The sequence below is a fragment of the Buteo buteo genome, chromosome 11 (genome assembly GCF_964188355.1).
Source record: "Buteo buteo chromosome 11, bButBut1.hap1.1, whole genome shotgun sequence".
Classification (NCBI taxonomy): domain Eukaryota; kingdom Metazoa; phylum Chordata; class Aves; order Accipitriformes; family Accipitridae; genus Buteo; species Buteo buteo.
In genome coordinates this window covers 27,397,667-27,423,309 of record NC_134181.1, presented here as the reverse complement: position 1 = coordinate 27,423,309, position 25,643 = coordinate 27,397,667, and the positions used below count along the sequence as shown (strand labels likewise).

At 44.8% G+C, this 25,643-nt stretch overlaps 2 protein-coding genes across 5 annotated transcripts; both read right to left on the bottom strand.

Moving 5' to 3' along the window:
• Nucleotides 1-591: 591 nt before the first annotated feature.
• On the bottom strand, nucleotides 592-7,982 carry GOLPH3L (golgi phosphoprotein 3 like). Of its 4 annotated transcripts, none has more exons than XM_075041069.1 (5): nucleotides 7,869-7,982; nucleotides 6,882-7,076; nucleotides 2,630-2,761; nucleotides 2,328-2,442; nucleotides 592-1,815 (listed from the first exon to the last, which is right to left on the bottom strand). In XM_075041069.1, exons 2-5 carry the CDS (start codon nucleotides 7,062-7,064, stop codon nucleotides 1,388-1,390), a joined length of 858 nt encoding a protein of 285 aa, XP_074897170.1. In that variant the 5' UTR covers nucleotides 7,065-7,076; nucleotides 7,869-7,982; the 3' UTR covers nucleotides 592-1,387. The 4 variants fall into 4 exon arrangements, with proteins under 4 accessions (XP_074897170.1, XP_074897172.1, XP_074897171.1 ...); XM_075041071.1 differs by lacking the exon at nucleotides 7,869-7,982 and adding an exon at nucleotides 6,323-6,476 and having other exon boundaries at nucleotides 6,882-7,280; XM_075041070.1 differs by lacking the exon at nucleotides 7,869-7,982 and adding an exon at nucleotides 6,323-6,422 and having other exon boundaries at nucleotides 6,882-7,280.
• A 1,034-nt stretch (nucleotides 7,983-9,016) lies between these two features.
• On the bottom strand, nucleotides 9,017-24,771 carry HORMAD1 (HORMA domain containing 1). The gene is made up of 13 exons (XM_075039582.1): nucleotides 24,739-24,771; nucleotides 24,214-24,358; nucleotides 23,822-23,885; nucleotides 22,147-22,183; nucleotides 21,726-21,746; nucleotides 21,604-21,630; nucleotides 20,826-20,893; nucleotides 18,749-18,900; nucleotides 17,895-18,151; nucleotides 16,477-16,540; nucleotides 12,861-12,937; nucleotides 12,023-12,106; nucleotides 9,017-10,059 (listed from the first exon to the last, which is right to left on the bottom strand). The coding sequence occupies exons 1-13, from the start codon at nucleotides 24,769-24,771 to the stop codon at nucleotides 9,979-9,981; spliced, it is 1,110 nt and encodes a 369-aa protein (XP_074895683.1). The 3' UTR covers nucleotides 9,017-9,978.
• Nucleotides 24,772-25,643: the final 872 nt, after the last annotated feature.

The window sequence follows — 25,643 nt, the reverse complement described above, 5'->3', positions numbered from 1 at the left end:
CCTGCCCCGCTCCCCGGCCGCTGCCCAGCCCCTGCAAGCAGCAGGGACCCCGGGGGGGGGGGCAGGAGGCGGCTGCGTGTGCGCTTGTGACCCCCGGGGACACACCGCTCCGGCCTCGTCACGGGGGGGCGGGGAGAGGCGCCTGTGCGAGGAGGACCCCCTACCCCACCCACGGGTTTTGGGGACCCCCTGGCAGCATTCAGATGCAAAGGGACAGCCCTCGGGCAGCCGAGGCAGGCGGAGGGCCGGGAGGGGACGGGTGCGCGGGGAGGCAAATGGATCCCCGGGGTGATGGCACCTCGCCGGTGCCCCCCAGGCCCAAGGTGCCCCCCAGGCCGCACAAGAAGCAGGACGGGAGATGGCACGCAGCCCGGCTGCCTGCAGACTCCCGGCTGGGTGCAGGCAGGCAGCAGCAGCTGAGACCACCCGGCAAATTCACGATGCAAGTGCCACCGGCACCTCTGGGAACCCGGAGGACCCCCTCTGCCATGCCAGAGCCCCTTCAGATGCAAATCCTGTTACCAGAACGGGCAGCTGGACCCACTGCAACTACGGAGGACAGATTTAAATACCCAGGACTCCCTCGGGCGGTAGAGAAATAACATTTAAATGAACTACAGGAGATTAAAGTGGTGGGGGAAGGGAGAATGAAAAAAAAGAAAAATTTTTTTTCACAGTTTAACTTTTCCTCTTACTAGAAAGAGCAGGTGTGCAAGGGGGCACAGCCCAGGGCAGGGCTCCACGTTCTTTGCAGAGCTGCTCCTCAAAGGCAACATGCACCCAGGGCTTTGGGCTGCCCTGTGCCAGCCCAGCATGGGGTGGTCCCAGCTGCCAGACCCCTCTGAACCAGACCCCTGCCTGCTTCCCTGGCTGTACCATGTACCATGAGGACGTCAGTGTGCTCCATAGGGGAATCTGTGCTGCCCAGGCAGCTCAGAGGCAAGACCTGTGCATGGAACAGGGAGCCATAGAGATAGCCAGACAAGCCTGTGTGCACAGGGAGCACAGGCTGCTCCACAGCCCCATTTCTGCTGGGGTTTGGCCCATCTGAGTGGCTTGATTCCTGCATGCAGAGGCAGAGCTGAGCTCTGCCACCTCCCAGCTCTGCACTGGCCTGAGAAGGAAGCCTATGGGCAAGGAGCACTGAAAGGGGAGTGAAGAAGCACGGCCACCTCTCCCCATAGGCACCAGTTTTTGGAGGAGTGCAAGACCTGCCCACACACATGGGCTCTCACTCTCCCACCCCTGCCCAGGGGGGAAGAGCAAAACCTCCTGGTCTCCCCAGCCTGAGCCCACCCGCTACTGCAGGAACTCCATGTGCCTATACACCTGGCTTCACATCGAGGGGGTGAGGCCACCCAGCTGGTTTGGGGGGTTCAGGGGCTTTTTAGGACTTATTGAAGGCTGCCAGGACAGCCCAGATCATCTCTGCACCCCTGGCTTTGGCAGCTTCCACCTCGGGGTCCATATCGAGGAGGTCCTTGGTCCTGTTCATTGCCACATTGTACTTGTCATCTGCCAGGCTGGCGAAAACGTTCTCCAGTACATCTGAGGAGTGGGCCAATACGAGGAGAGCCAGAGTCCTGCGTTCCATGCGGTGGGGGTCGTTCACCCACCGCTCCAGCATGCTCTCCTGGAGCTTCTTCACCAAGCGCTGCTTCTCGGTGGCGTTGCTGACAGGGTGGGTGGTCATGTCAAAGAGCAGGAAGTTCTGCTTCTCCGTGGTGAGGATGCCCTTCTCCACCAGCGCCTTGGCGATGCGCTCACGTACGTTCCTCAGCTGGTACTGCAGCTTGAAGGGGTTCCAGGTCTCCCCTGCAGGAGAGGAGACCCCGTTCAACGCTGGGGCAGCAACAGCTTTGCCACCCAACCCCAGCATCGAGGCTGCTTCCAGCCCAGGACCATCTGTGCTCTCACAGACACCAGTCCCTGCTGCAGGAACCCTCTTTCCCTCCTTGGCCTGACTCTGACCCGCTTCTCCCATCAGTCCAAGCTGGCAAAGCTCTCAGTGGCCACAGGGCACAGCAGCCTGGGGCAGATCCCTTTGGAAAGCCCCTTCTATCCAGGACCTTGGACCCCAGACTCAGTGAAGACTCAGCATGAAGAAAGAGGCAATGGGGAGTGAGGTCCAAGTGTTCCACCAAGCTCCCAACAAAAAAGACCCAGAAAACCATTCTCTGCCCCTACATTCAGCCTTCCCCTGTTCTGCTGTCCATATCCTGCCCATCTCCAGTGAAGCGAGGGGATGACCCAGCCATGGAGAGGGGACAGGTGGCAGGGACAGGCCCTGAGGGAGCTGGGGAGATGGCATCTCTAACTGGCCCTACCAGTGAGCAGCTCTATCCAGGTCTGCACTGTTTCTGCAGACTCCGTGGCCTTGATGTGTCGGAGGGTCTCATCCAGCAAGACATCACCAGTTGGCGCGTCTGACTTCAAGAGCACCTGGAAGGACAAAGTGGAAACATGGCGTAAGGCTGGATGCAGACCTACTGCTCCCTTCCTGAAGGAATGGCACCAGCCCTGGCGTGCAGCACTGCTTCAGCAAAGCTCACTGCCGGAGGGCTCAGCTGGGGTGGACAGAGCCCTGAAGCCCATCAGCCCCCCAGCCCAGCTCCTGCAGCACCTTCACCTTCCTCTCCAGCAGTCTCTTCTTCCTGATGGAGAGCGGCTCCAGGCAGATCCGGCCACGCAGAGCCAGCTCAATGAGGATACCACCTCGCAGGCCTGAAGAGATGCAGTCATTCCAGAAGGAGGTGTAGCCCTTGGAGAGAGGATGGACAGAAAGAAGAAGAGAGATGGGAAGGGGAACTCTACTGAGCCCTCCACCCCTCCTGGACAGCTCTGGCCCTGCCCAGGTGACTCTCCTAACTCCCATTAACAGCTCTGCCTCCCAGGACAAAGGGAGAAAAGGACTTTCCCTACCAGGTGAAAAGTGCCTGGCAGCCCCAACTAATCCCCTCCCTGCCCAAAACCTCCCTGTAAACATTGAGCAATTCAGGCTGTGCCTTTCCCACTGCACCCACAACCATCCGGCACACCCCAGTGCTGGCCAGGCAGCTGCACCCAACCCTGGATCATAAAAAATCCGAACGAAAATGAGAAAAGTGGGGCCTTTTCCCCTGGCAAGCCCCTGGCCACAGGACATTGCTGCTGCTGTGAGGCTGCAACCAACGACATGAGCTCTGCTCTGCCCTGCCTCAGCACCTGCTGCAGACATGCCCAGGGGAAACAGGAGGCAAAATCTGCTCTTCTCCTTGAAGAAAGCCCCCACTAGCTCTCCAGGCATGCCCTGAGAGTAATTAGCTGTACGAAAAAATCGCTCATCAGTACTGTGAAGAAGAGTTTCCCTGCTACCCACAGCACCATCCCACAGGGCACAGGCTGCAGCAAGCCCCTGTTCCCACCACAGGGCACAAGAGCTTCCCCAGTCCCTCGCTCAAATCTGCCTGCAGACTTCTGCAAGAGATTTCCAGTCAGGGATGAAGGACAAGAAAATACATCCCACCTCTCCCTGCCAGAGTGGGCACCTTGGGACTGGGGTGCAGTAGTCTGGGTCCCACCAGCAGTGCAGCACTAGGACTGCTGCCGACCAGATCTGCTTGGACTTGGCACATTCCACACCTGGCCCCAAGCCCTGTTCTCTGAGCCTGCCACGGGACAGGGTCCTCACCCCAAGAAGTGCAAGCTCCAAAATTGTTAAGGCATTCGGCAAAGCAACAGGAAGGTGCAGAGGTCTGGAAAATATGACCCACAAGGAACCAGCAATTGAATCGGGGTTTTCAGTCCAGGGAAGAGAAGACAGAGGGAGAATAGGGTAAGGGGGGGCAGACACATAAAAGGCAGCAGCAGAATGGAAGGGAATGGCCAGTTCCCACTTCCACTGTGTATGGGACAGAGTCCTGGGCTAAAATTGTAGCCAGAGAGATTGGAGCTGGCACCAGGAAGAAATAACCATCTGGACAAGAAAGCCCAGGAACGATTTGCCCCTGGAGGGAGGGGGCAGGGAATGGAAGTCTCTGTCCCTTGAGGTTTAAGAACGTTCAACTGATGCTTCTCAGGAGAGAGATAACCTTGGCTTGAAGCAATGGGACAGCCTAGTTGACCTCTCCGTTCCCTTCTTCCACTCGTCTTTTATCCCTTGATTAGAACAAAGCCCAGTTGTTCCAGCCCAATGACTGCTGCATTGTGGCACAGACGCCGGGCAGCAGTCCTTGGATTTCAGGGCAAGCAGACAGCAGGCAGGGCTGCAAGGAGAGGCTTGTCCATGCAGGCAGCAGGGCTGGGAATGGGGCAGGTGCTGGTGTTTGAGATGGGCCCAAGGGAAGGGTGAGCCAAGCAGGATGCAAAGTCACAATGTGCTTGTTTGCAGGGGGACGCCAATACACCAGAAACACTACAGCCCGTTCGTAACTCCCTTTTCGTTGCTCTTTTTCTCTGGAGGGAGTGGGTAGGAGGAGAGAAAGGGCAGGTCTAAAAGCTACCAGGAGACTCCAGACAAAGCAACCTAACACACCCCGTTCCTAAGGAAAAAAGGCTGAAAATATGTAGCCCTCCTACATGGAAGTTTTTACAGTCTGCACGGGTCAACTCTTGTCCCCAGCGTGTCTGTTTATACAGTACATCTGGATACCGGGTTGCTCAGCTTGCATAGCAGAGAACCATAAAAGAAATTAAAATCTTTATTTGCTTTCTTCATTTCCTTGTGAGGGAAGACAAAGCAACCTTTCATCCCTGTCCTGCTGATTTCTGTCCATAGGAGACACACTGTTTTTTTCACTTGCCCTTTACGAACACGTTCTCCAGAAAAGGGTGTGGAGGTGGCTGAAAGTTTCAATTTACTGGGCTGGAAGGCACGTTACCCCTAGAAAATTTTAAGAGGTCTGAAATCAAAAAAGTCAAAAGCTCCTGGGTTACTTTCAGCTTCTGGAATCAGACTGGTTACAAAAGCCAGGCTGGTGTGCAGCCAGTTTCTCCTAGGGGGACAGGCTGCTACTTAAAATAATGAAATTGCAGTGTGACCTCATTGGATTTGGCTAAAATTGTCTTGGTTTTTTTCCCAATCATCAAACCATGAATGAACAACAGGGCTGGGAAAACCCAGTACCTGGGAGCCCAGCTCACGGCCAGGCTACTGCTGCCTCTGGTGTTCCTTTTGAGATGGAGGAACATGGAGGGACAGAATGGGGAGACGGGGGTGGGGGGAGGAAAGTGTGACAAGTTTTCTTCACATGTGTTGTGCTCTCATAACTTCCAGGTGGCTGAAGGACCATTCCCAGGAATACATTAACCAAGCCAAGAACGCTAAACATAGCCCAGGAAAAAAGCAGACCATGCCACGCTCCTAGACTGCTCTCAAATATTTGCTCCAAAATTATTTGCATGATGTTCTCTTTACAGCCCTGCTCTCCTGTGTCACGGTCCACCCGACTCTTACATCCTGTTACTTCCTATTCAGCTCAGCAAGTCTTAGATCTTATCTGGGTTTGTTAAACAGGACAGCTACAAGCCTCTGTAACTCACACAACCCACATCTCTTCCCTGCCGGATCTGTGAGTGTGGTCCACGTCAGAAGCCATGGCCTGAGCAGGTCTATGTGAGAGCAAGGCACCAGCTCAGACTAACTCAGCAGTAGCAGGGCACTATGGAAAAAAAAGTTCAGGCACCTCACAGGGGCTTAATTTCAACCCAGAGAAACAGATAAAGAAAAGGTAGCCCATCTACCACAGCTTTGACAAACACAGCATCTCCTTTCCTCAGGGTGGGAGACAGGCTCGGAGGAAGAGTGCTCCTGGAGCTGAAAAACCTGTGTTTAAGGCTCTCCTCTCCCATTATCATCCCAAGAAGCACCTTGGGCAACTGGTTAGCTCTCCCTGGTCTAGATTTCCCCATCTGCTTGACAGGAATAGCAGCATCAGATTCCCCCAAAGAGATCAAGATGATGCATGCACTAAAGAAGACAAGGCATGCCAATGCAGTAGATAAGAGCCAAGCAGCTCAGAGAACTCGACACAAGATGTCTTCTCCCTTCCCCCCAGCTCGTTCTAGGCAGAGTTGAGAAACAAGTTCCTACTGGCTGATAAGCACAAAACAATTCCATTTGACCAGGGTCCCTTTCCAGCAGAGAACAACCCCCTGAATATAACCAGCTGTGAAGTTTGTCCACTGCTGCCAAGGAAAGCCATTAAACCAGCACACATGAGTAAGACAAATGCCCAGTAGAGATTCCCATCCAGTCCCAATCCCCTCAAGCCTGGAGCTGCACGACGCCATTCCCACCAGGCTAAGGAAATTACCAGCCTGAAAACAGAGACGTGGCTCCTACCTCCTTTGCCATTGCTGTGTTCAGACCCATCCTGCACCGGCTTTCAACCCGCAGTCCAGCTGCCTTCTCTCACCTTGCCCTCTTCTCTCAGAACTTGCCCCTGCCATTTTTCACACCAATTTTTAACAAAGTAGAAACAGTGCTCAGAGTGTCCCTGTGTATTGGATAGGAAAGTGCACTTGGGCTAGGGAAGAGGACATTTACCATCTGATGCACAAGGTGAGGCTCCTTTTACTCCATGTCTTTGACTCCGTCAAAGAACAAACCCACCATTTTTCTGCAAATGGCAGTTGTGCAATACCATAAGGCACCCCTTGCCTCCGGCTGCTTCTTACAGTCCCTGTGGCAGAGCTGGTGGGACAGCACTTGCAAGCAACCACCACAGCTCAATTTAAGCTACAGATGAAGGTGGTTTGGGCTAAGCAGGTAGGCTTTGTTGAACAGGATTCAGAGGAACTCGTACGATCCCTTCTGCTGCACACTGAGAACCTCACCTCCAGGTACACCAAGGCAGTGCTGCCACCGCTGCACATGCAGCCGTCGCAGACACCTGCCTTACCTCCTTGTCCTTCAGCCCCAGGAGCAACACCTCCTCCATGAGCGTGAGGCGGATATCTTTGAAGTCACCAGGATCATCGTCATTCAGGTCTCTGTCCACAGGCGCATCTTCCTCACTGTCAGGCTTCTTGTCCAAGTTCCTTCCTGCCTCAGCACGCCGTCCTCGGTGTGTTAGCGTTGTCATCTCCCTCTCCGGCTGGGCACACAGAGAACCGAGGTCCGCCCTGTTTCTAAACACTATGGACTGCAACAGTGCTAAGCTCCAAGCCCCAAAACCCAGGCTCCAGGAAGGCACAGACAAGGACAAGGGACACTTGTCCCTTCTACCCAGGAATTTTCAGCTCACCCCTCCCAGGATGGGTGAACAAGAGTCACTGTACAAGAGTCTGTACAAGAGTCACTGATAGTGAGCGGCTGTTCGTTCGTTGCCCGAGACGCTGGAGGAGATGAATGTACATTTAAAGAGATCAGGGCAGATCTGAGCCACAGCTGAGTCCTTGCACCCAAGGGACCTCCCGACCGTGCGCTCACAACAGAGACGAGGTCCCGCACCCACACGAGACGTGGGACACCCGGCTCGGTTCCAGGGCGATGCAGAAGCAGCGCCTGCCTTGGCACGGCTCCTTCCCACCTCCCCCGGGGCGACCCGCTCGCGGGTGACACTCGCCTTTTCACGGACGTTATAACGAGCTGCACACTGGGGTTCGCGCTCCCACGCTGCCAACCCCGAACCTCCCGCGAGCACCCCACACCCCACGCACCAGTAACAAGATCTCACAACTTTTCCCCTGCGAAATGTGCAAAAAACCAAGATCTCACAACTTTTCCCCTGCGAAATGTGCAAAAACAGCAAGCGGGGCGGGGGGACGACGGGGACACGGCCGTGCCCTCCTGTGTCCGTCGTCCCGTCCCGTCCCGTTCCCCCCCCCCCCCGGAGTTTCAGGGCTGAGAAACCCCTTGTTTTGGTTCATGTTTCCCCCGACCTTACCCCTGCCCGGCAGGTCCTTCTCAAACCGCCGCCGCTCCTCCCCCTGCGATCCAACTTCGGGGCCACGCAGAGGAAAAGCTTCCTGCCGCCCTCGGCGGCTTCCTCCGCTCCGGGAACCCCGCCCGGCCCGCGGCGACGGCGAATGGGAGCCCGCCCGGCCGGCAGCCTCCAATGAGCGCGGCCGGCGGCCGGGGCTGGGGCCGCCCCTCCTCCTCCTGGGGAGGAAGGCGGCACGAGCGGAGGGGCTGCCGGCTCCGGCCCCCCCCCCCCCCCGCACCCCGCCGCTTTGCACGCGGAGCCGGGCGAGGGGGCGGCAGGACGGGGCAGCTCTCGGCTGTGCAGTCGCAGAACGGTTTGGCGTGGAAGAACCTTAAAGATCATCGAGTTCCACCCCCCCTGCCATGGCGGAGGGGGCACCTTCCGCTAGAGCAGGCTGCTCAGAGCCCCACCCAGCCTGGCCTTGAACGCTGCCAGGGAGGGGGCATCCACAGCCTCTGTGGGCAGCCTGCTCCAGGGCCTCACCACCCTCATCGTAAAACAGCTCTTCCTTACATCTAATATAAATCTACCCTCTTTCAGTGTAAAGCCATTACCCCTTGTCCTGGTAAAAAGTCCCTCTCTAGCCCCTTTGTAGGCCCCTTTAGGTACTGGCAGGCTGCTGTAAGGTCTCCCCAGAAGCTTCTCTTCTCCAGGCTGAACAACCCCACCTCTCTCAGCCTATAGAAATAAATGCGTTAATCAACAGCCACACAGTCAACCTCATTGAACCAGCCCAAGGCACCAGCAGTCCTCACCAATTAAATCCCAGGGATCCGTTTCAGTGTGATGATCCCAAGAGAAACGTGCATCCTCAGCAAGTGCCTGCCCCGCACAGCTGCTTCCACCAACAAACCCCGTTTCAACTTTTTTTGCCAAATTCGCTCTTGCCTCGCTCCGACCTGCTGCCCACACACCCCTGCTCTGATCATCCCATACAGGGTCAGCCCCAGAGAACCAGCAGCTGGAACAAGACCAAGGAGCTGCAGCCGACAGAGCTAGAGCTCCCAAGTATTACCCGCATTTCATTAAAGCCCCCAAACGTATGCATGCCAATCCACGCTGTAAAGAAATACACAGCAACTAAATGTTAACATTGTTTTAACTGAGGAGTGATAAAAAGACATTCTTAAGTTAGAAGTCAAAAATGTCAAGAAATGTTCAGCTATTCCCATCTAAAGACAGCAGCAGCTCTTTGCCACGCAGAAACAGCTTCAGTCCAATTCATTTACAGCACAGGAAAAATTAACATTTTTTTGTTAGAAAAAGAAATGGCCCCATGTCCAACTTCTGCAATTAATCATTTTAAGTACATGTGGGTTCTTCAAATAATCTCACACCGTTATAACAGATGCCTGCCACAGATTAAGACTTTGTAATTACATATGTTTTATCACAGCTGTACAGAAATTCCTGCGTTCTGGCATGAAATATGTAATTCAAGGTATGAAGAATTTTTTTGTTTGTTTTTGTTTTTTTTACAAACTGATCTGCTGCCTTCAGTCTGGAAGAAATGCAAAGAATCAAGGCCCCCAACTGTCCCAGTAGTAAAAGCAAAAAATGTAATATTGTTAACTGACAACAGAGCCCTCCTCAACCTGCCATGTAAAGCTCTAGAAATTAACCCAAGACTTGAGGGGTTTTGTGCCCCATAAGGCAGGTTCTGGACAAGGAGTTCCTCAGCTTTTTGAAATGCAGCCCAAAGTTACTGATGAAACCTTGTGTTGCGGGTAATGAACATTACACAATCACCATCAGGATTTAAAAACACTATAAGCAGGGAGTCAAAACCTCCCAAGTCACCTTTGTTAACAGAAATTTTCTCAATTACATCAGTAGTCAGGTACCTTCTCTCTTTCCTGATGAGGTGCGACCTCCTATAAAAAATAAGTTCTGATTTCTTCAGCTGGGCTTCTTGACAGATTTTCTTTCCTTAAAATACCCTCCATTTTGACTCCAAATAGAACAGAAAAGATCTCCGAAAGATATTTAAATATGAACATTCACATTAAACAACAAAATGGAAGTGGTACGGAGAAGAACTCTATAAACAAACAGCAGGGGAGATGGCTATCTAAAACTGCTCCTTTGGTTCACTGATCTTTCTTCTTTTTGGCAGCACATCTTGACTGGATGAGAGCTCAAACTGATGAACCTGCCAAGGGAAAATAAATACTCCATTACACATTGCCACACAGCACAGACCATGCCTTGCTCCGTAGCATTAGCAAGTTTAACACGGAAGAAGCCCCCCAAACAAGACAGCTGTGTGATGCATCGAGAGCTGCATGTCAACCATCTGCCTCAACCTTGCTATTACCTGGTCCCTGCCCAGAGGTGCTAAGCCTGGAGTAACATCTGGATATTTTTTTTCTGGCAGAATTGACCCTCCCTCCAAATTACTGAAGGAGGGCTGGGATGTATTTATACTGTAAGGGCAGGATCTCCTGTGTGTCACAGCTTCAAGAGAACATAATGAAGGCTGTTCCCCCTCCACTGAGGCAACACACCTGAAGTTCAATTCCATGAGCAGCTGAGACCCAACACAGTGGCCCCAACTCCAGATAGTGCAGAGCCAGGCGGCACCAGGAGGGCTCTGCACAACAGCCAAGTGCCCCATACCAATGGGAGAGGGGGCTCAGCACCAGACAGGCTTGCCTTACTGAGTTTAATCCCATTATTTCTGACTTGCACATGTGTGAAAAGATGACATTTAGCCTTTAACTCTGCAGTGCTTTTGATCATTTAAAAGCACAGCTGCTTTTTAGCTCTGCTGTGCTTTAAATTCTAGTATTAAGTTCCATTAACAAAACTTTTTTTTAAAAGAAAGATACAGTGATAGTGAGCATACAGAATGATGTTCTCTCCCCCCATCCCCACCCCCATCAGTGAACAACATAAAAAATACTGCATAAGACCCTGGGTTGGAAATAAAAAACCCCTGTATTCGGCAGTAAGCAGTACTTTACAAAAAGACTGAATCTACTAGTTCTATACTCTGAATTTAACATCTCCGCTTCATGAATTTGCTGCAAACTGATAGCCCTTTTTGCATGCAGCTTTCATACACAGATATTTTTAAGACACAGACCAATGTCTCTTCTGGATTTCTTTAGAACATTCTGCTGAGGAATAAATTTTGCATGGTCCCAAGCTTGATTTCCATCAGCCTTTACAGAAATAAGGCAACTATTAGTTTAGGAGAAAACTATTGGCAACAATTGAGCCATACATTATGAATCCTTAACACAACTACTGCGCTAAAAATTAATGAAGCGCTTTTCTGAGCAGGGACAGGAAGGGTGCGATTTTCCTTGGCAGACATGTAATTTCCCCTCCTGACTCTAAATGAAGAGCACTTACTAGAATGGTAGTATTCACCCCACAGCTTTTTCTGAGAAAAACCTACCAGTAACCCTGAACATTCACAAGTAACAGAGATGTTGAGGTCTTGTTAAGGCCCCCCCAGAGCCTCACAAAGCTGAGGCTACCAAGCTGAGTTGGTAAAGGCAGCAGAAACACACAGATGGGGGCCCCCAATGCCATCCTCAAAGGCCAAATTCCACCCTGAAGACAACTTCCCATCCACCTGTGCAAGGCTGGAAGAATTTGGCTCTGCACAAGTAGTGCCCACTACAAGACTTAATCTGCTGCAATGTGATTAAGCAAAGAAATGACGGATTTTTCTTGGTATTAGTGAGTCATAGAGCTGAGGTTAAAATTTTGGCCTTGTATTTTCCAAGCAAAATCATTAGCAAGCATACTGTACACTGATCTGGGGGATCTCTGCTGGCACACGCTCCTATCGACAGTGGATTAAACCGGGGGAATTTGGCTAAACACATTATCAAGAAGATATAGATCAATCCTAATCAATCTTTCTCAACCTGTGTTAACAACATCCACACTCAGCTTTTAACTCTTTGGAACCAAATTTTTTTAGACACTAAGAATCCAAATGTGTTGAATTTAATGGGAATTTTAGAAGTGATGAGAATTTCATTCTGTCAACATGAAATGTATTAAAGCTTAGAGTTTTATTCACTGTTTGGAACAGAAAAAGGCTTAAAGAAGAACAGAAATAGAAAGAACAGAACTAGAGAAAAAACAGTACTAACAGTGCTGGTTTGAAATATCTTTCCACTTCTTGTCCTGCTCTCTGAGACATTAAGGTCAGACGTCCTGCTTGCCAAATGATCAACCTAAAATCACAAAATAGATGTGGCCTTGTAACAGCAGTAAAAATATATATATTAGAGGCTAGAGCAGGGTTCAGTGCTGTAGCGTGCAAAGAGCTCTGGTTTTGCTCGCCACAGCATTTGAGCTGAAATTTAAATACAGGAATATACCCATTGAAGTCAACAGCACTATTTACAGCTGAATGTGTCAAAGAGCCCTGACGGATGAAAGCATCAGTTATTTTTATACGGCAAGTCACTCACAGTTACCTAGGGCTATCCCATTTTAAGAAATCTTACGGACCTATGTTTGAAGTAGTCCTCCACATTTAAATTGTACCATTTTGCTATATGCAAGGAATATAGCCTGAGTTTTAAGTCTGAGTAATAAAGCTGCATTTTAAGTTTTCATCAACCTTTAAACAAATTCTGGTCTGTCAGAATTAGCAGAGAAATTTCTATTAGGCAGAGTGTTTAGTTATGGCAGTTCATAAACATGGAAATTATGTTTCCATTTCTCTTAATAACAGTCAGACCATCTGTTTGGTTTGAAGACTGTACCAAAGAGGAACAGCCTTTTGTTATTGCTTTTGATTGCTTTAAAATATTAACTGGTTTTTGTAAAACACCAAAAAGTAAAATGTAAAGGCATTTCATTACTGAAAATACTGACTGTGTTAAATAAAACTTTAGCAGATTACCTATTAATCACTCAAAGTAGGGAAGAAGCTTCACAAAAGCTTTAGTACAAGTTTAAGACAGAGTGCAGTTTTCATACCTGAGGATTAGAAACATATAGATTCTGGTTCCCTCCAGCCTTTGTAACTTCATCTTCTTCACATGTTAAATTTGGTTCTATAAAAGAGTTAAATAATAAAGCGCACTGTTGACAACACACTAGCAGCCTCTTAACACTGATGTTTTGCCACAAGGAACACATGCACTTGCAGGGAACAGGTGCTTCAAAAGGGCTCTGACTCTCTATGTGCGAGCAAGTCATTAACGCCACCAAGCATTACACTCTCTTACATATTTAATTCAGTGATTTCCTATCACAACTTCCTATGACAGGCACGCAAGAGATGCAGATGCTAGGTAGTACAGATTTATACACAGGGCTCTTTGGAAGAGTGGGCTTGATCCCTGAACTCATATGTACACTGTACTGCTAAAGGCTCACCTACATTGGGATTTGCTTCCAAGTAAAAAGCCTCATGAGCTCATTTTGCACTGCAGAATGGGCAAACGGCTCTGTGGGGCCACTCTGGCACAGCTTCTGCATATTCTGAACCCACTGCCAGCAGATGGCTCCCATTTGTAACCCAACCACACACAGCTGAGCAACTTTGGCTGCAGTTCCTGTAGGTACAGTTCTCTTGTCACTGCCTGCAGCTGCATGAACAGGCCATGAAGAATGAGCAGTCAGTTCTGGAGATTTTTTTTTTGTTGCTGTTTTTTCTAATCCATACTGGTTTTTTCTAGGATACAGATATAAGCATAAACTGGTTCAAGATGACTGTGCTTAAGCTGTGGAAATGACTCAAGAATTTCAGGGTGACAAATGCATTTTCCTGTGTCTTGTAGTTCCTGCAAATAAAACATCATACCAACTCCACAAGACAAGCAATTCACTGCATTTTTGCATGGTTTTGGAACTTCCATGAATTTCTAAAAGCACCAGATACAGCTTTATGTGGTTATTCCAGTTCTGCAGCCTACTAGCATTGTCAAGATAAGCACGCTGATCTACACATACCGTTTCCTACACATTTCCATGATCATTTTTGAACAGCATGGAAATGTTAGCTGGTTTTGCAAAGTTGCATGTTTTATTTCTGAAAAAACACAGCCAACATTAATGTCACTATTTAAATATGCAGCGCAGCCTGTTCAGTGTTGGGCTTGAATGGCAGGACACTCCAATCCATTCTAAAAAGATAAAATCCAGGCTCAACTTGCTTTGTCCAGCTGCCTCCCCAAGCACTCAGACACCATGGTAGCCCCAACAAACTGCTAGTCTTGTTTGGGTTGGGAGGACCAAAAGCCTCAGCGCTGACACACTTGCCACTTTTATAGTTATGTGGAAAGCAATGCGTCTGGAAGTTTTTATGGAAAATTGGTGTTTCTGAAGTCTGCAGAACCAGAGTTATATTTCAAAGCAGATGCAACTTTAGGGAAATGCATTAAGAAGAGTGAACAGAGCAAGCAGCAGCACTAATGGGCACTTCTAGGACTGCCATATATTCATTAGCTCCACAGAAGCCTCTACATCTGCTACAGAAAAAAAAAAAGCATTTTACATAGGCTTCTCATCCAAATAAAGGGTTGCACCCCCCACCCCCGGTTTTAGTCATAAAGCTTGTTTTTTTACTTCACAGTCTTGAGAACTGTGTTCCTTTAGCTATCCTATTTTACATCAGCATATCAGAGCATTTCTGAGCATACTCATCTACATCATCTCTACTTAATCTTCTTCCAAAAAGGGCACTTAGCTCCTCTTTTCATCTTTCTTTGCTATGTATGAAATGCTTTATGTGCAGCAAATGGGTACCAGTATTGTCTGGATGCTTCCGATATAGCATCTCCAAGATGAGCAGATCAACAAGCAGCAATTCATTCTTCTGTTTGTTTGGTAGCATAGTTCAATCTTGGAGCCCCTGGGCTATCTTGGGGAATCTGAAGATAAATCCTCTTCTGCTTTTCCTCCCAGTTTCTCTAAAATCTTAAAGGGAAGCTTCTGCTCACAGACATCCCTGAGGACAGAGTTTGCTGTCTCATGTCTTGAATTGGAGATGGTCTGGGTCCACATCTTGGAGCGCCGATTAAGAAAAAAAAAAAAAAGAGTGGAATGCTTCCAGGGCATATTTCTGGTAGGAGCTGCAGTCAGGACGGTATAGTCAGGGCAGTTATTTTATTGGCACTTCTGCATTCAGAGCTTACAGTGGAGGACACTTATATGATTGTAAGTAAACAGCACAGAAACTATCTATTTATAAAGGCTAAGAAAAATCCGACAAGAGGTGCTGCTGTTTTTCATCAGAAAGGATAAGCAGGTACTTCCTAATGTCCTGCATAGTGGGAAGAGCATAACTGTTTATTTGATAACAAGGGAGAAGGCAGCTTTGCCTTGCAGCGTTAAGAGTCCTCAGAGTGCTTCCAAAACATAAAATTATTTGTACTCTCTGCAGAACTCTCAGTTCAATTGCTTATTGAAGTTGTTATATGAATTTTTTTTTTTTTTTTTTTTAAGTAAAACAGAAGTAAATGTTTTTGGTACCTTTTTGAGAAGTGCTGCCTGATAGGCTTCCAGCTGGAATTTGCTTTTTGCTGCTACTCACATTGTTTGTGTCGCTTTACATTGACAGATTTTACAGTGTTAGGGTTTTACTTGAGGAAACTCAGTTTGCCAAGATTCATACCAACAAAAATGCTTTGCTAGAACTTGTATCTATTAAAACTAAAGATAAAAATGTTCACTCGCAATTATCAAAATGCTCCATGTATGCAGTAAGAGAAAAGGGCAGACAGGTCCAGAGTAAGCTGTGAAAGTAAGCAGCTAGAAAAGGCACAAAAATAGCCAGTAGCACAGACATAATCATACAGTCATTCATAAAACAAAACATATTTTGAGATGAAGCTACTGATTGTATCAGGAATAGCACACCACAGTAATGAACAACTTCCTTTGTACAGAAGAACATGCATCATATGTATAGGTATTTTTACATGGGTATCATTCAGTCTATCGCAACATAAAAACTCTTCTGTGTACACAAGCCCCGACAGTCTCAACTCCTCCACAACCACACAGATTGAAGCATGTATACATTGCAGAATCAGACCATGGTCCTACCACAGTCAGAGCTTAAGGAAAAAAGGTGGCTAAAAGTTGTATTTCTGCTAAACTTACTTAGTGGCTGAAGCTGTGAGGATATAGTCCAAACAGCTGCGATTTAAAGAAAAATAGACCTGGACCACTTTTTGAACAGAGAATTCTGCTTCTCAAGTCTGCAATAATGAGCTCAAGAGGAAAACACCTCTGCAAGCTTTATGTGGAAATTAAATACGTTAGTAAAACAACAGCAACAATAATAACAGAAAAATCAAACAGCAAAATTAGTTTCTAAATATTTAACCCATTAAATTTAGCTTATCTGATAAAATGGAATGAAAGATCAGATTTTTAGAACATAAACATGATAATGTACATTTGCTAACCAAACGCTTCACAGAACAAAGCCACACTAGAAAATAAAGGCATAGCAATGTATGTGAAGAAAATCGAACGTAAATTTTAATATAGGGGTCTATGTCAGAAAATTGAGTTTTCGTTTTAGTAACATCAGGAAAAAGAGGCACAAACTGAAGACTTGAAAAATATATGTAAACGTTACCTTGAGTTTCTGAAATATGTACATTATTCCTATCTTCTACTTTATTATCCAAGACAAGATCTTCCTAGATTAAGAAAAAGGTCTATCACTTACTGAAGACAAATAAGGAAGAGGGTTTGTACTCAGATGCTTAGGACCAGAGCTTTAGATGGATTCTGAGTGGAACAAACTGTATTGAAATAATTGAAACTGACATGGAATGTACAAACTAGCTCAGCATTATTTAGTTATTAATGCAAGCGCATATTTAATTCAACTACCAAGAAAAACATCTGAAAAAAATACTATAATTGTAACAATTGATATTGAAAGAATACTATCAGCGCATCAATTACCACCTTCCTATTGCCTGTGAAACAGCAATTCAGAGGCATATGCAGATTTAGAGGGCCAAGGGGTTTATTTCCATCTCATCACCTACAGGCCTCCCTACCAATGCTAACTGAGGAAACTTAGTTTGCCAAGATTCATACCAACAAAAATGCTTTGCTAGAACTTGTACCTATTAAAACTAAAGTTTAAAATGTTCACTTGCAATTATCAAAATGCTCCATGTATGCAGTAAGAGAAAAGGGCAGACAGGTCCAGAGTAAGCTGTGAAAGTAAGCAGCCAAAGGCCTTGAAGCTCTGCCTCCATCTCACCTATGAACAGTATAGTTCAGCACACATATTTGCAGTTTCTAACATGACTAAAGGTATTTGCTGCCAGCCTGAACTGACCCCAGAAATCTATGCCTCCAATTGCTGAAGCCTGCACAAACACAGTCCAAAGAGCCATCTCAGGCGCTCTACCATCAGCAGCAGGATGCACAAGTCTGTCACACACTCGTGCCTTCAGCAAGCTTCGCTTTGTCCTTTTTTCTAGGCCAATTTCCCCAGGGAAAAATCCCAATACAGAATTGGGTTTGTTTTAACTTTAACTGTGGCATTACTAGCTGTATGTGCACTGCCATACAAGAGGATTCCACAGCAAATTTATTGCCAGTCAAAACCGCCTGGCTGCAGCAGCTCACTTGGGACTAGTATGGGACAGCTCCAGGGAGGTTTCACCTGTGTCCTGTGCGTGGAGCTGAACAAATGGCACCTGTCCCCACAGCACAAAGCTGCCCCTCTGCTTCTCACCCTGCTGCTCCTCTCTAGTCTCGCAGAGACACGACTACTAACAATGCTGCTGCTGCTGCTGACAGACATTATGCGGATACACTTGTTCAATACTGCTTTAAGAATGACAGATTGCTAACTAGAGCAGTAAAATTAAAGCGAAAATGTATTGAAGACATATTGTCTTGCTTAAACATATCTGGAAACACAGTTTTTTATTGATGTTATAGTAAGACATGCAGTAAAACAATGGCCCTTTTCTAGACTATAAATTGCAAAAAATTTCAACAAGCTACATAAAACATTTGTGCTCTTACATTCATGTCCTCGTTCTCTTCTTCTGGATCATCTCTGTCCACTCTGAGCACATGGAGAGGCACATTAGTCTCTCCATGCTTTAGGATGCTTTTATCAACATTTTCCATTCGTTGTTTTTCAGTTGTAACTTTAACTTTCAGCATATGAAAAGGCGTTGGCACTTCACCCACATTCAGATACATAGGCTCTCCGTCAAATATCATCCCCTCACATTCACCCTCCTTAAAACCAGGAGGTTGGTAATCAGATGGTGTAACTGCAGAAAAGAATTCATTAAATGTGTTAGACTGAAACACATTCTTGTAAAATTAAGTTTAACTTGTGCAGCAAAAAGACTCTTTTCCCCTTTAAAAAAAGTTGTGTGGGGGGAGGGGAATAATCAATATTCAACTTGTAGTAAATTAAGTTCTTTTTCCCCTACTCAACAGGCAAAACCCAATTAACGCTATTTGAAACAGTTTATACATGCAAAGAGATGAGCTAGAAGCTCTGATTTTTCATTATATAAGCAATAATACATTCTGAAAGCAGAGCTAGACTTTTAAATAGTCACCTAAACTAGAACTAGTCTGGCAAACATGTTACATCCTAACATAATCAGGAACATTTGATTTGTTTTTAAAACACACTGAAATCCTTGCTCCAATGAAGTCACTGACAAGATTGTGTTCCCATAACAAGATCAAATCTATTCCCCTTGGATTTTAGAAATTGTCATGAAAAACAGAGACATGCAAAATAACATCATTTAACAGGTCCCAGCAACCATAGAGACTATCCATTAAAACATTTTGTTGAATTGTTTTCAAAGTCTGAACACAGTTGATAAACCTAGATAATATGGAAATACTACCTTCATCGTAATAAAACAGCTTCATAGTCAGGAAAACATCATTTGGTAATGGACTCAGGTTTTGCATCAGAATATAAATCTTGCGAATGAGGAGGACACTTGCTTTCCTGGTGTCTCCACAGGTGATTGTGGAATCATTCCTTTTATTCTTACTAAAATCAGACAAAGTATTCAGGTAAATTTTTTTTTTATCAGAGTAAGCTGCTTCTAGTACTGACAGATGACTGTTTAACAGACTATGAGTGTCAGAAGCAGACGTCACATTTATTGCCTAAAGTCTGAGATTACAAGCACTGCAATTCCTAATACTGAGTGACCTGCATGTTCTCTGCCCCTTGGAAGATCAAATCCTGAGCCAGGGACATCATGAAAGCATTATGGTTCAGCAGCTGTGACCAACTACTGTATTTTACATTACACAATGCCTAAAAAACACCCAATCTGAAAGAAAGAAAAAAGCAGATACTTTTCAAAGCCCCAGTTCTGAGAAGTCTTACATAATTGCTTTCCCTTAAATAAAAAAAGTAACAGTATTGACTTTGACAAGAATGGTTACTGATAAAAAAATGCATGTCTAAGTGACTCTTGGCATTCTGACATTTCCATGCTCCTGTTCTGCCAGCAGGTGGCCCAAATCCTACCTCACTGCCACTAAAAATGCTCTCCCTCTACTCCCCTGCTCCTCACAGCCACACAGCTTAGAGAGGCACCCGAGGACCTGAACAGCCAGTGCAAGGCAAGCAACTGTGAGTTATTTCATCGGGTAACCCTGTCTTTTGGAATCACACCCTTAAACTGTGATGGTTTCAAATGTCTCACCCCTCTGCAGATGGTTATCTCCTTCCCTCCAGGGTGTCAGAGAAGCAGGCTTATGCCTTATATTTCCAAATTAGTCTGGCATGAATTTATGCTAATACACTAAGGAAAACTGGTGTGGCCGAGAGTCACATCCCCTTCCACCAGTGTTTTTTACGTGACTTACAACCTCTTTCAGAGGTAAGTAATTAAATGCAGCCCAAGGGACCTAGGTCTGCAGGACTGCAGCCTTTCTTCTTTTTTTTTTTTTTTTAATTTAAAAAGCATTTTATGCAGGGGGAAAGCTGGGAGAAGTTTGTTAGGTATGAACTTGCTACATTTTGACTGTCTTTAAATAAGCCATTTCCTTGCAGCTGTGACTGACCAATAAACCCCTACAACAGAAGACTCAGTGGAGGTGGGCAAGGGTGATGTGCCCATGAAGCTCAGGGAGTAACACAGGCCATCAAAGCTGTTGCAAAGAAAGCTGACTTTATCTCAACACACAGGAGACCTGACCATGGCCTTCATTTTAGATAAATAGCTATGTCAGTTGAGTGGATTAACTACTATCACAGTTGAGTGGATCAAATGGTGGTGTAGATGTTTCTCCCCAAGTTCATTAGAAGTGCATGAATGTCTGCTTGAGTTAGCCAGACCAGTATGGGGGGAGTGAATATGTGGCTCAGTCCAGAGTATAAGAACTAAACAACTAATAGAACTCTGAAGAGAGCAACAGGCTGGAGCTGGCTTCAACCCATGTATTCCTTCCCTGTGACTGGGGATGCCCCATGTCATGACCATGAATGTATTATAGAGACCAGTAACTGGAATCACATTGGTATCATGATTGAACTGTGTATTGCAATAGCTATGCTTTGATAAGCATAGCTTACATTTGTATTGCATTTTCAGTGTATTTTGTGTCAACTCTGCTAAATGAGAAATCCCAGGTAACATCAAGTGTCTTCAGATAAGTAAATCTGATGTGAAACATTTCACCCTCCACTCATGGAATATCTTAAAAAACCTGATTAGAGAGTATTGAACTCTAAGACTAAGAATCACCTTTTGAGTGGATATTTAAAAATATGACCATAATCTCACAAAACGATTCATTGTATTTTAAGTCTAAGCTAATAGTGTAAGTTGATAAAATTAGTCATAAGATCCAGAATTAAAAAAGGAAACACCAAACAGATAAAATCCAAAGCTTTTACGTTCAGGTGTATGGAAATGGAATGTAAAACCACAGAGCAAAGTAAAATCACAGCGACAGTACCTGCTGAAATCCAGGAGTGGCCCATTGTGGGTGTACTTGAATTTGAAGTGGTAACATTCTGTAACTGTCTGCAAACAAGTCCAGTAATTATTAAACTATCAGCTGTCAAGCAAACTACTACTGCTGTTGCTTCTGTCTAGTAATCTATTAACCTTGCATTTAAAGAAAATGATAGCCCAGCTCCTGCCTGATCCACTTACATGCACTGTATACAGCTTTCTAATGCTGTAACAATTAACACTATTAATGTATATAATTGTCATCAAATAAAAATTATGATCTACATTATTTTCCAGGAATCACCATGATAAAATATTTTGAAACATCAGCTTATGTTTTCAGAATGAAATACTCATTCAAATTTTAGTCACTACAAAAATGTTTCACACATGTAACAGACATGGTGACACCCAGTGGTCAGTTAAAACATACCGCGTTTTTCACAAAGAAGTTCCATAAATTTGTTATACAGAGTTAGGACGATGCATCTTTACAGGCATTTAACTCTGCAACAACACTTTGGGTTTCTTGTACTGGCCTGAGAATAACCTGACACTAGATATTCAAAAGCAATTCACTATGTGGCAATTCTGATTAGCTCTAGTGACTCTTACATTAGATATTAAGATTTTTTTTTTTTTTTTTTAATGTGACACTCTTGCTTGTATACACGGTCATGACATGGGGCATCCCCAGTCACAGGGAAGGAATACATGGGTTGAAGCCAGCTCCAGCCCATTGCTTTCTTCACACCAGTAAAATATTCTAGCAGATTTACCTGAGGATCTTCTGGATTGGTATAGACCTGTATTTTTAAAGTAAAGAGAGGAAACAGAGTAAGAACATATCTTTAAGCATCTACCTTAAAAAATGTGTACCTTAGTTTTAAAAGATACTTACTGCCAGGACAATCATTCTCAGCTGTCAGAAACATAATTAGAGAAAGAAAAAGAACATTAAATGCATTCCATAGCCCATTTCTGCTTACCAAACTGTTTTGTTTCTCTAGCTCTGGAAAGCAATATAGACAACTAAGGCCTGTTTCAAGAAAAACCTCTTCATACGCTTAACTCTTTATCTGTTTAAGAAAGGACTTCCTCAACTGGCAGAAGCAAATGCCTATGTATCCCTGACTTTAAGTGTTTTTGTTTACAAAGAATATTATCCTGAAGTGTCTGTGCATCCCACATTGTAGCTAACTGTTTTAACATATTAAAGCACAGCCATTCCCAAATCCTATAATTACACTAGCAGCCAATGGACTTATATAAATGAATAATTCAATACATTTAAAATAGCTAAATTGTATTGGAAGACTTACGTATTTCTTCTGCAAGGCATCATAGCATCCTAACATCCTGCAAAAATCAAATCATATTGTCCATCTACTACTAATTTCCATTTGCTTTGCTTCTGACTACATAAAAGTCCCCCAAAAATGAAATTTTTGCTTAGCCTTAATATTATGTTACAGCAATAAATAATACTTATTCCATTATTCTACCTTATTAGTAGTGATACAAGTGATGACTATCTTTGTAACACCAAATCATCCTAACTTCTTTGCAGAATAAGTAAAAATATAATCTGTAAGTAATTTATCAATAAAAACATAATGCAGTTGTACACCTACCCTTTTCAAACACCTTCTAACACATGTATTCATTAATCACTTTACAAATAAGTGCTTCAGCAGAACACCATCACCTCTGAAGCACAAAGGAGTGTTACTGCCTTTATTTAGATGTTGCAATTTGCTTTTTATATAACATGTAAACAACAGTCAAACAGTGAACCAAAACTTACCCTGATTTTTTTCTAATATTTCTTTTGAATATAGTCAACAAGCAAAAATTGTTTTTGGTGTGTACACAATGCTGAGTTAAGAAAGGCCACTCACCTGTAAACTCCAAAAAGGTAGCACACACCCTTTCCACAAAAAACAGAGAGCTTTTCCTTGTCAGCATCCACAAGCTGCCACACCACTGCCCTTGCTAATGTTTGATGCATGAGGGTAAGGTGGAATGCACTTGGCACCGCTTCAGTTTCCTCTACTACAGAAGATCAATTAAGAAATTCCAGGTTACAGTAAAGGAAGCCTTTTTACCCCCTCTCTCTTAGTGACGGCACATGGACAAAGAGTGGATGACTAATTTCACCTTTAACATCAGAACTCAGACCTACATCTCTGAACACCTCAACACTGACAGTGGCTGCAAACCCCCTCTCCTGAATGCAGCATCATTTCTAATGCCTTACCTTGTACTACAACTGGTAAAAGTGTGAAAAGAACAAAGATTACTTTTATAGAGATAACAAAAAATAGGAATGTGTATATAAGGCAAAGGCCTTATATAGTCTTTTCTAAACAACAAGGAAAGCAGCCATGAACAAATCTCACAGTTATTGTGAGCAGAAAGAAAATAAAAATAAATACCTCTAGTCCCAAATGACATACTTACACTCAACTGTGTGAATGTACAAGCAGATAGACTATCATTTCCAGACACAACTCTGCCTTTGAATATAAAGGCCAACAGGACTGCTTTCTTATACAAGTCTGAGAGCAAGACCTTTAAATTCAAAATGCAAAATGGTAACACTGCATCTCCTGTTCAACTAGAGAGGAACTACTGGTTAGATTTCTGCATATACATGCACCCTTGAGCACACATATACACCGACAGAAACTAAACGTAAAGTATAATCATTCTATAAACAAAGATTTGTGCTTTAGTAAGCACCAAGTTGTAAGCCTTTCTAGAAACATGACTGTACAAGTCAATTACATCTCTACTGAAAACACACACATTTTGACTTTCCATTTAAAAAAAAAATTGTCAACATAATAAATACCACGCACTAAAAGCACTGCCTGAGCAGTTGTTCACTCACAGCAAGTGAACTTTTTTCTTTGTATCTGCAAGCAGCCAGAAAGGTATCTTTCAGAACTGACACACTATGGAAGTGTTATATATGCACTGTAATTAACATACCATTTCACCAGCTGAGTAGAGCCAGGACAGTTCTTGTCTTCCCTCAGAATTTTGACACAGACATCTCAAAAAAAGAATATATGTATACATATTTACTTATGACAAAATGAAACTACATTGCTAAGAAAGTGAAGTTCATTCCCTAAAATTATATATCAAAAGCAGGCTAAAATTAACATTACCAACAGGTGCAGGCATAGTTTTGATGAGTTAGCATCACCACTATCTAACAAAATTCAACGATGAATGTATTAGTGAAGTTTCCATTACAATCATTGAAAATGGCTATTATCTTTAGCTAAGAAGACCAAGTGGCTTTAAAAACACTCAGTAACTTCTTAACAACCCTATGACAATAGATTTTGCAAAGAATCATGAAAACAGCCTGTTACCATCCATGTATCTTGTTCCATAGGCACTTTCAGGAAAAATTCCTCTCAGATATGTAATGCACGATACTGCTACTGCCAGGAGCCTCTTCACTAGCATCAGGGATTGCTGTTCAGTAGATATTTTGTTAGGAAATACAACTGCACTCTGAAAGTTAAAGAAAAGAATTAATCTCTGTCCACTACAAGAAACCTGTACAGTCTACAATCTGGTACAATGCCTGCTTAACATTTTAAATTAATTGAAAAGTATGATTTTCATCATTTATAAAGTTAAGCATATTACTAACACTTGGTGTAACTGTATTTTTAGGACATTGCTGATTTCTACCAAGTGCATGACCATGAGTTCAGACTCAAACTATTTTGCTATTAAGCATCTTTATTCATAGTTAAAAGACTGAATTAGCCTGTAATTTCCAAGTGAAGAAATAATACACAGCAGCTGGGTGCACTATTTCAGTTAAAATCCACTGACTTTTCCAATTCAAATAATATACTGTGCTGAAACACACAAGAAAATCATACCACACAATTCCTTTGCTTCTGAGCAGTTGCCATTTTGCAGATACTCTTCTGTCTGTTAATAAAACATCTGTATTAACACACGTATGACCACCACTCACAAGTGCATGTGAGCCCAGACTGTAGCTATTCAGCTTTAACAAGTCAGTACCTGAACCTACAAACACTTCCTGCACAATTAATCTGTATCAGTTCAAACAAACCCCATAATTTAAAGGAAACAGAGCAGGATTGTTCATCTAATCACCACCAGCACAGACCTTCCCCAAGGTTGCAGTATGTGCCACTTAGAATATTGTGTGCCTATTTATATGAAACATGAGCCTTTGAAAGCAATGCTCTGAAGCACTAACTAGCACCCAGCCTAACAGATTTTCAAAGGACCCTAAGAGGTTCCCCACATTTAAGTCACCTCCAGCCAAAGCTGAGCCATCACCTTAACACCTCCAACCTTGGGTTGTTTTTAAGTGAGTATTGGAGAAAGAGACCCCTCTCCAGCTATTCTTTTTGTTAAGCCATGTTTTCATTAAGCCTTCAACCCTTAGCACTGTGTGCCTGACTCCACAAGACAAGCTCTCCCCACCATCTGTAAAAATGAACTGCATCCATGCCTAAGGACATGGAAAATGCCTTTCCTAAGCAGGAGGTCGGCACTGGACCACGCAGGAACTGAGCTGCCCCTCAGCTGAGCCTCTACAAACCCACCTGATCTCAGTACATGGCTGAGCTCAGCACTTTTGAGAGAAATGCAGAAATAGAGGAGCCCCTTCCCAGCACTATCACCCCTAAAAAAGAGAACCTGCCTCCTCAAGGTATAAAGGCCACCCACAAACTGAGACAAAAGGCAAGTACAGCAGGGGCAGGGCCAAAACACCACAGAAGGTGAGGAACCAGGCACAACCCTCAAG

Coding starts and splice junctions, on each gene's coding strand:
- GOLPH3L (XM_075041069.1), bottom strand. CDS start 7,064: ATGACAACGCTAACACACCGAGGACGGCGTGCTGAGGCAGGAAGGAAC. Junction 2,762..6,881: donor TGGGGCTGAAGGACAAGGAG/GTAAGGCAGGTG, acceptor CCTCTCTCCAAG/GGCTACACCTCCTTCTGGAA. Junction 2,443..2,629: donor AGAGACTGCTGGAGAGGAAG/GTGAAGGTGCTG, acceptor TTGTCCTTCCAG/GTGCTCTTGAAGTCAGACGC.
- HORMAD1 (XM_075039582.1), bottom strand. CDS start 24,771: ATGGCAACTGCTCAGAAGCAAAGGAATTGTGTG. Junction 21,747..22,146: donor ATGCCTTGCAGAAGAAATAC/GTAAGTCTTCCA, acceptor TGTTTCTGACAG/CTGAGAATGATTGTCCTGGC. Junction 18,152..18,748: donor GCTGTTTTATTACGATGAAG/GTAGTATTTCCA, acceptor TCTTTTCTGCAG/TTACACCATCTGATTACCAA.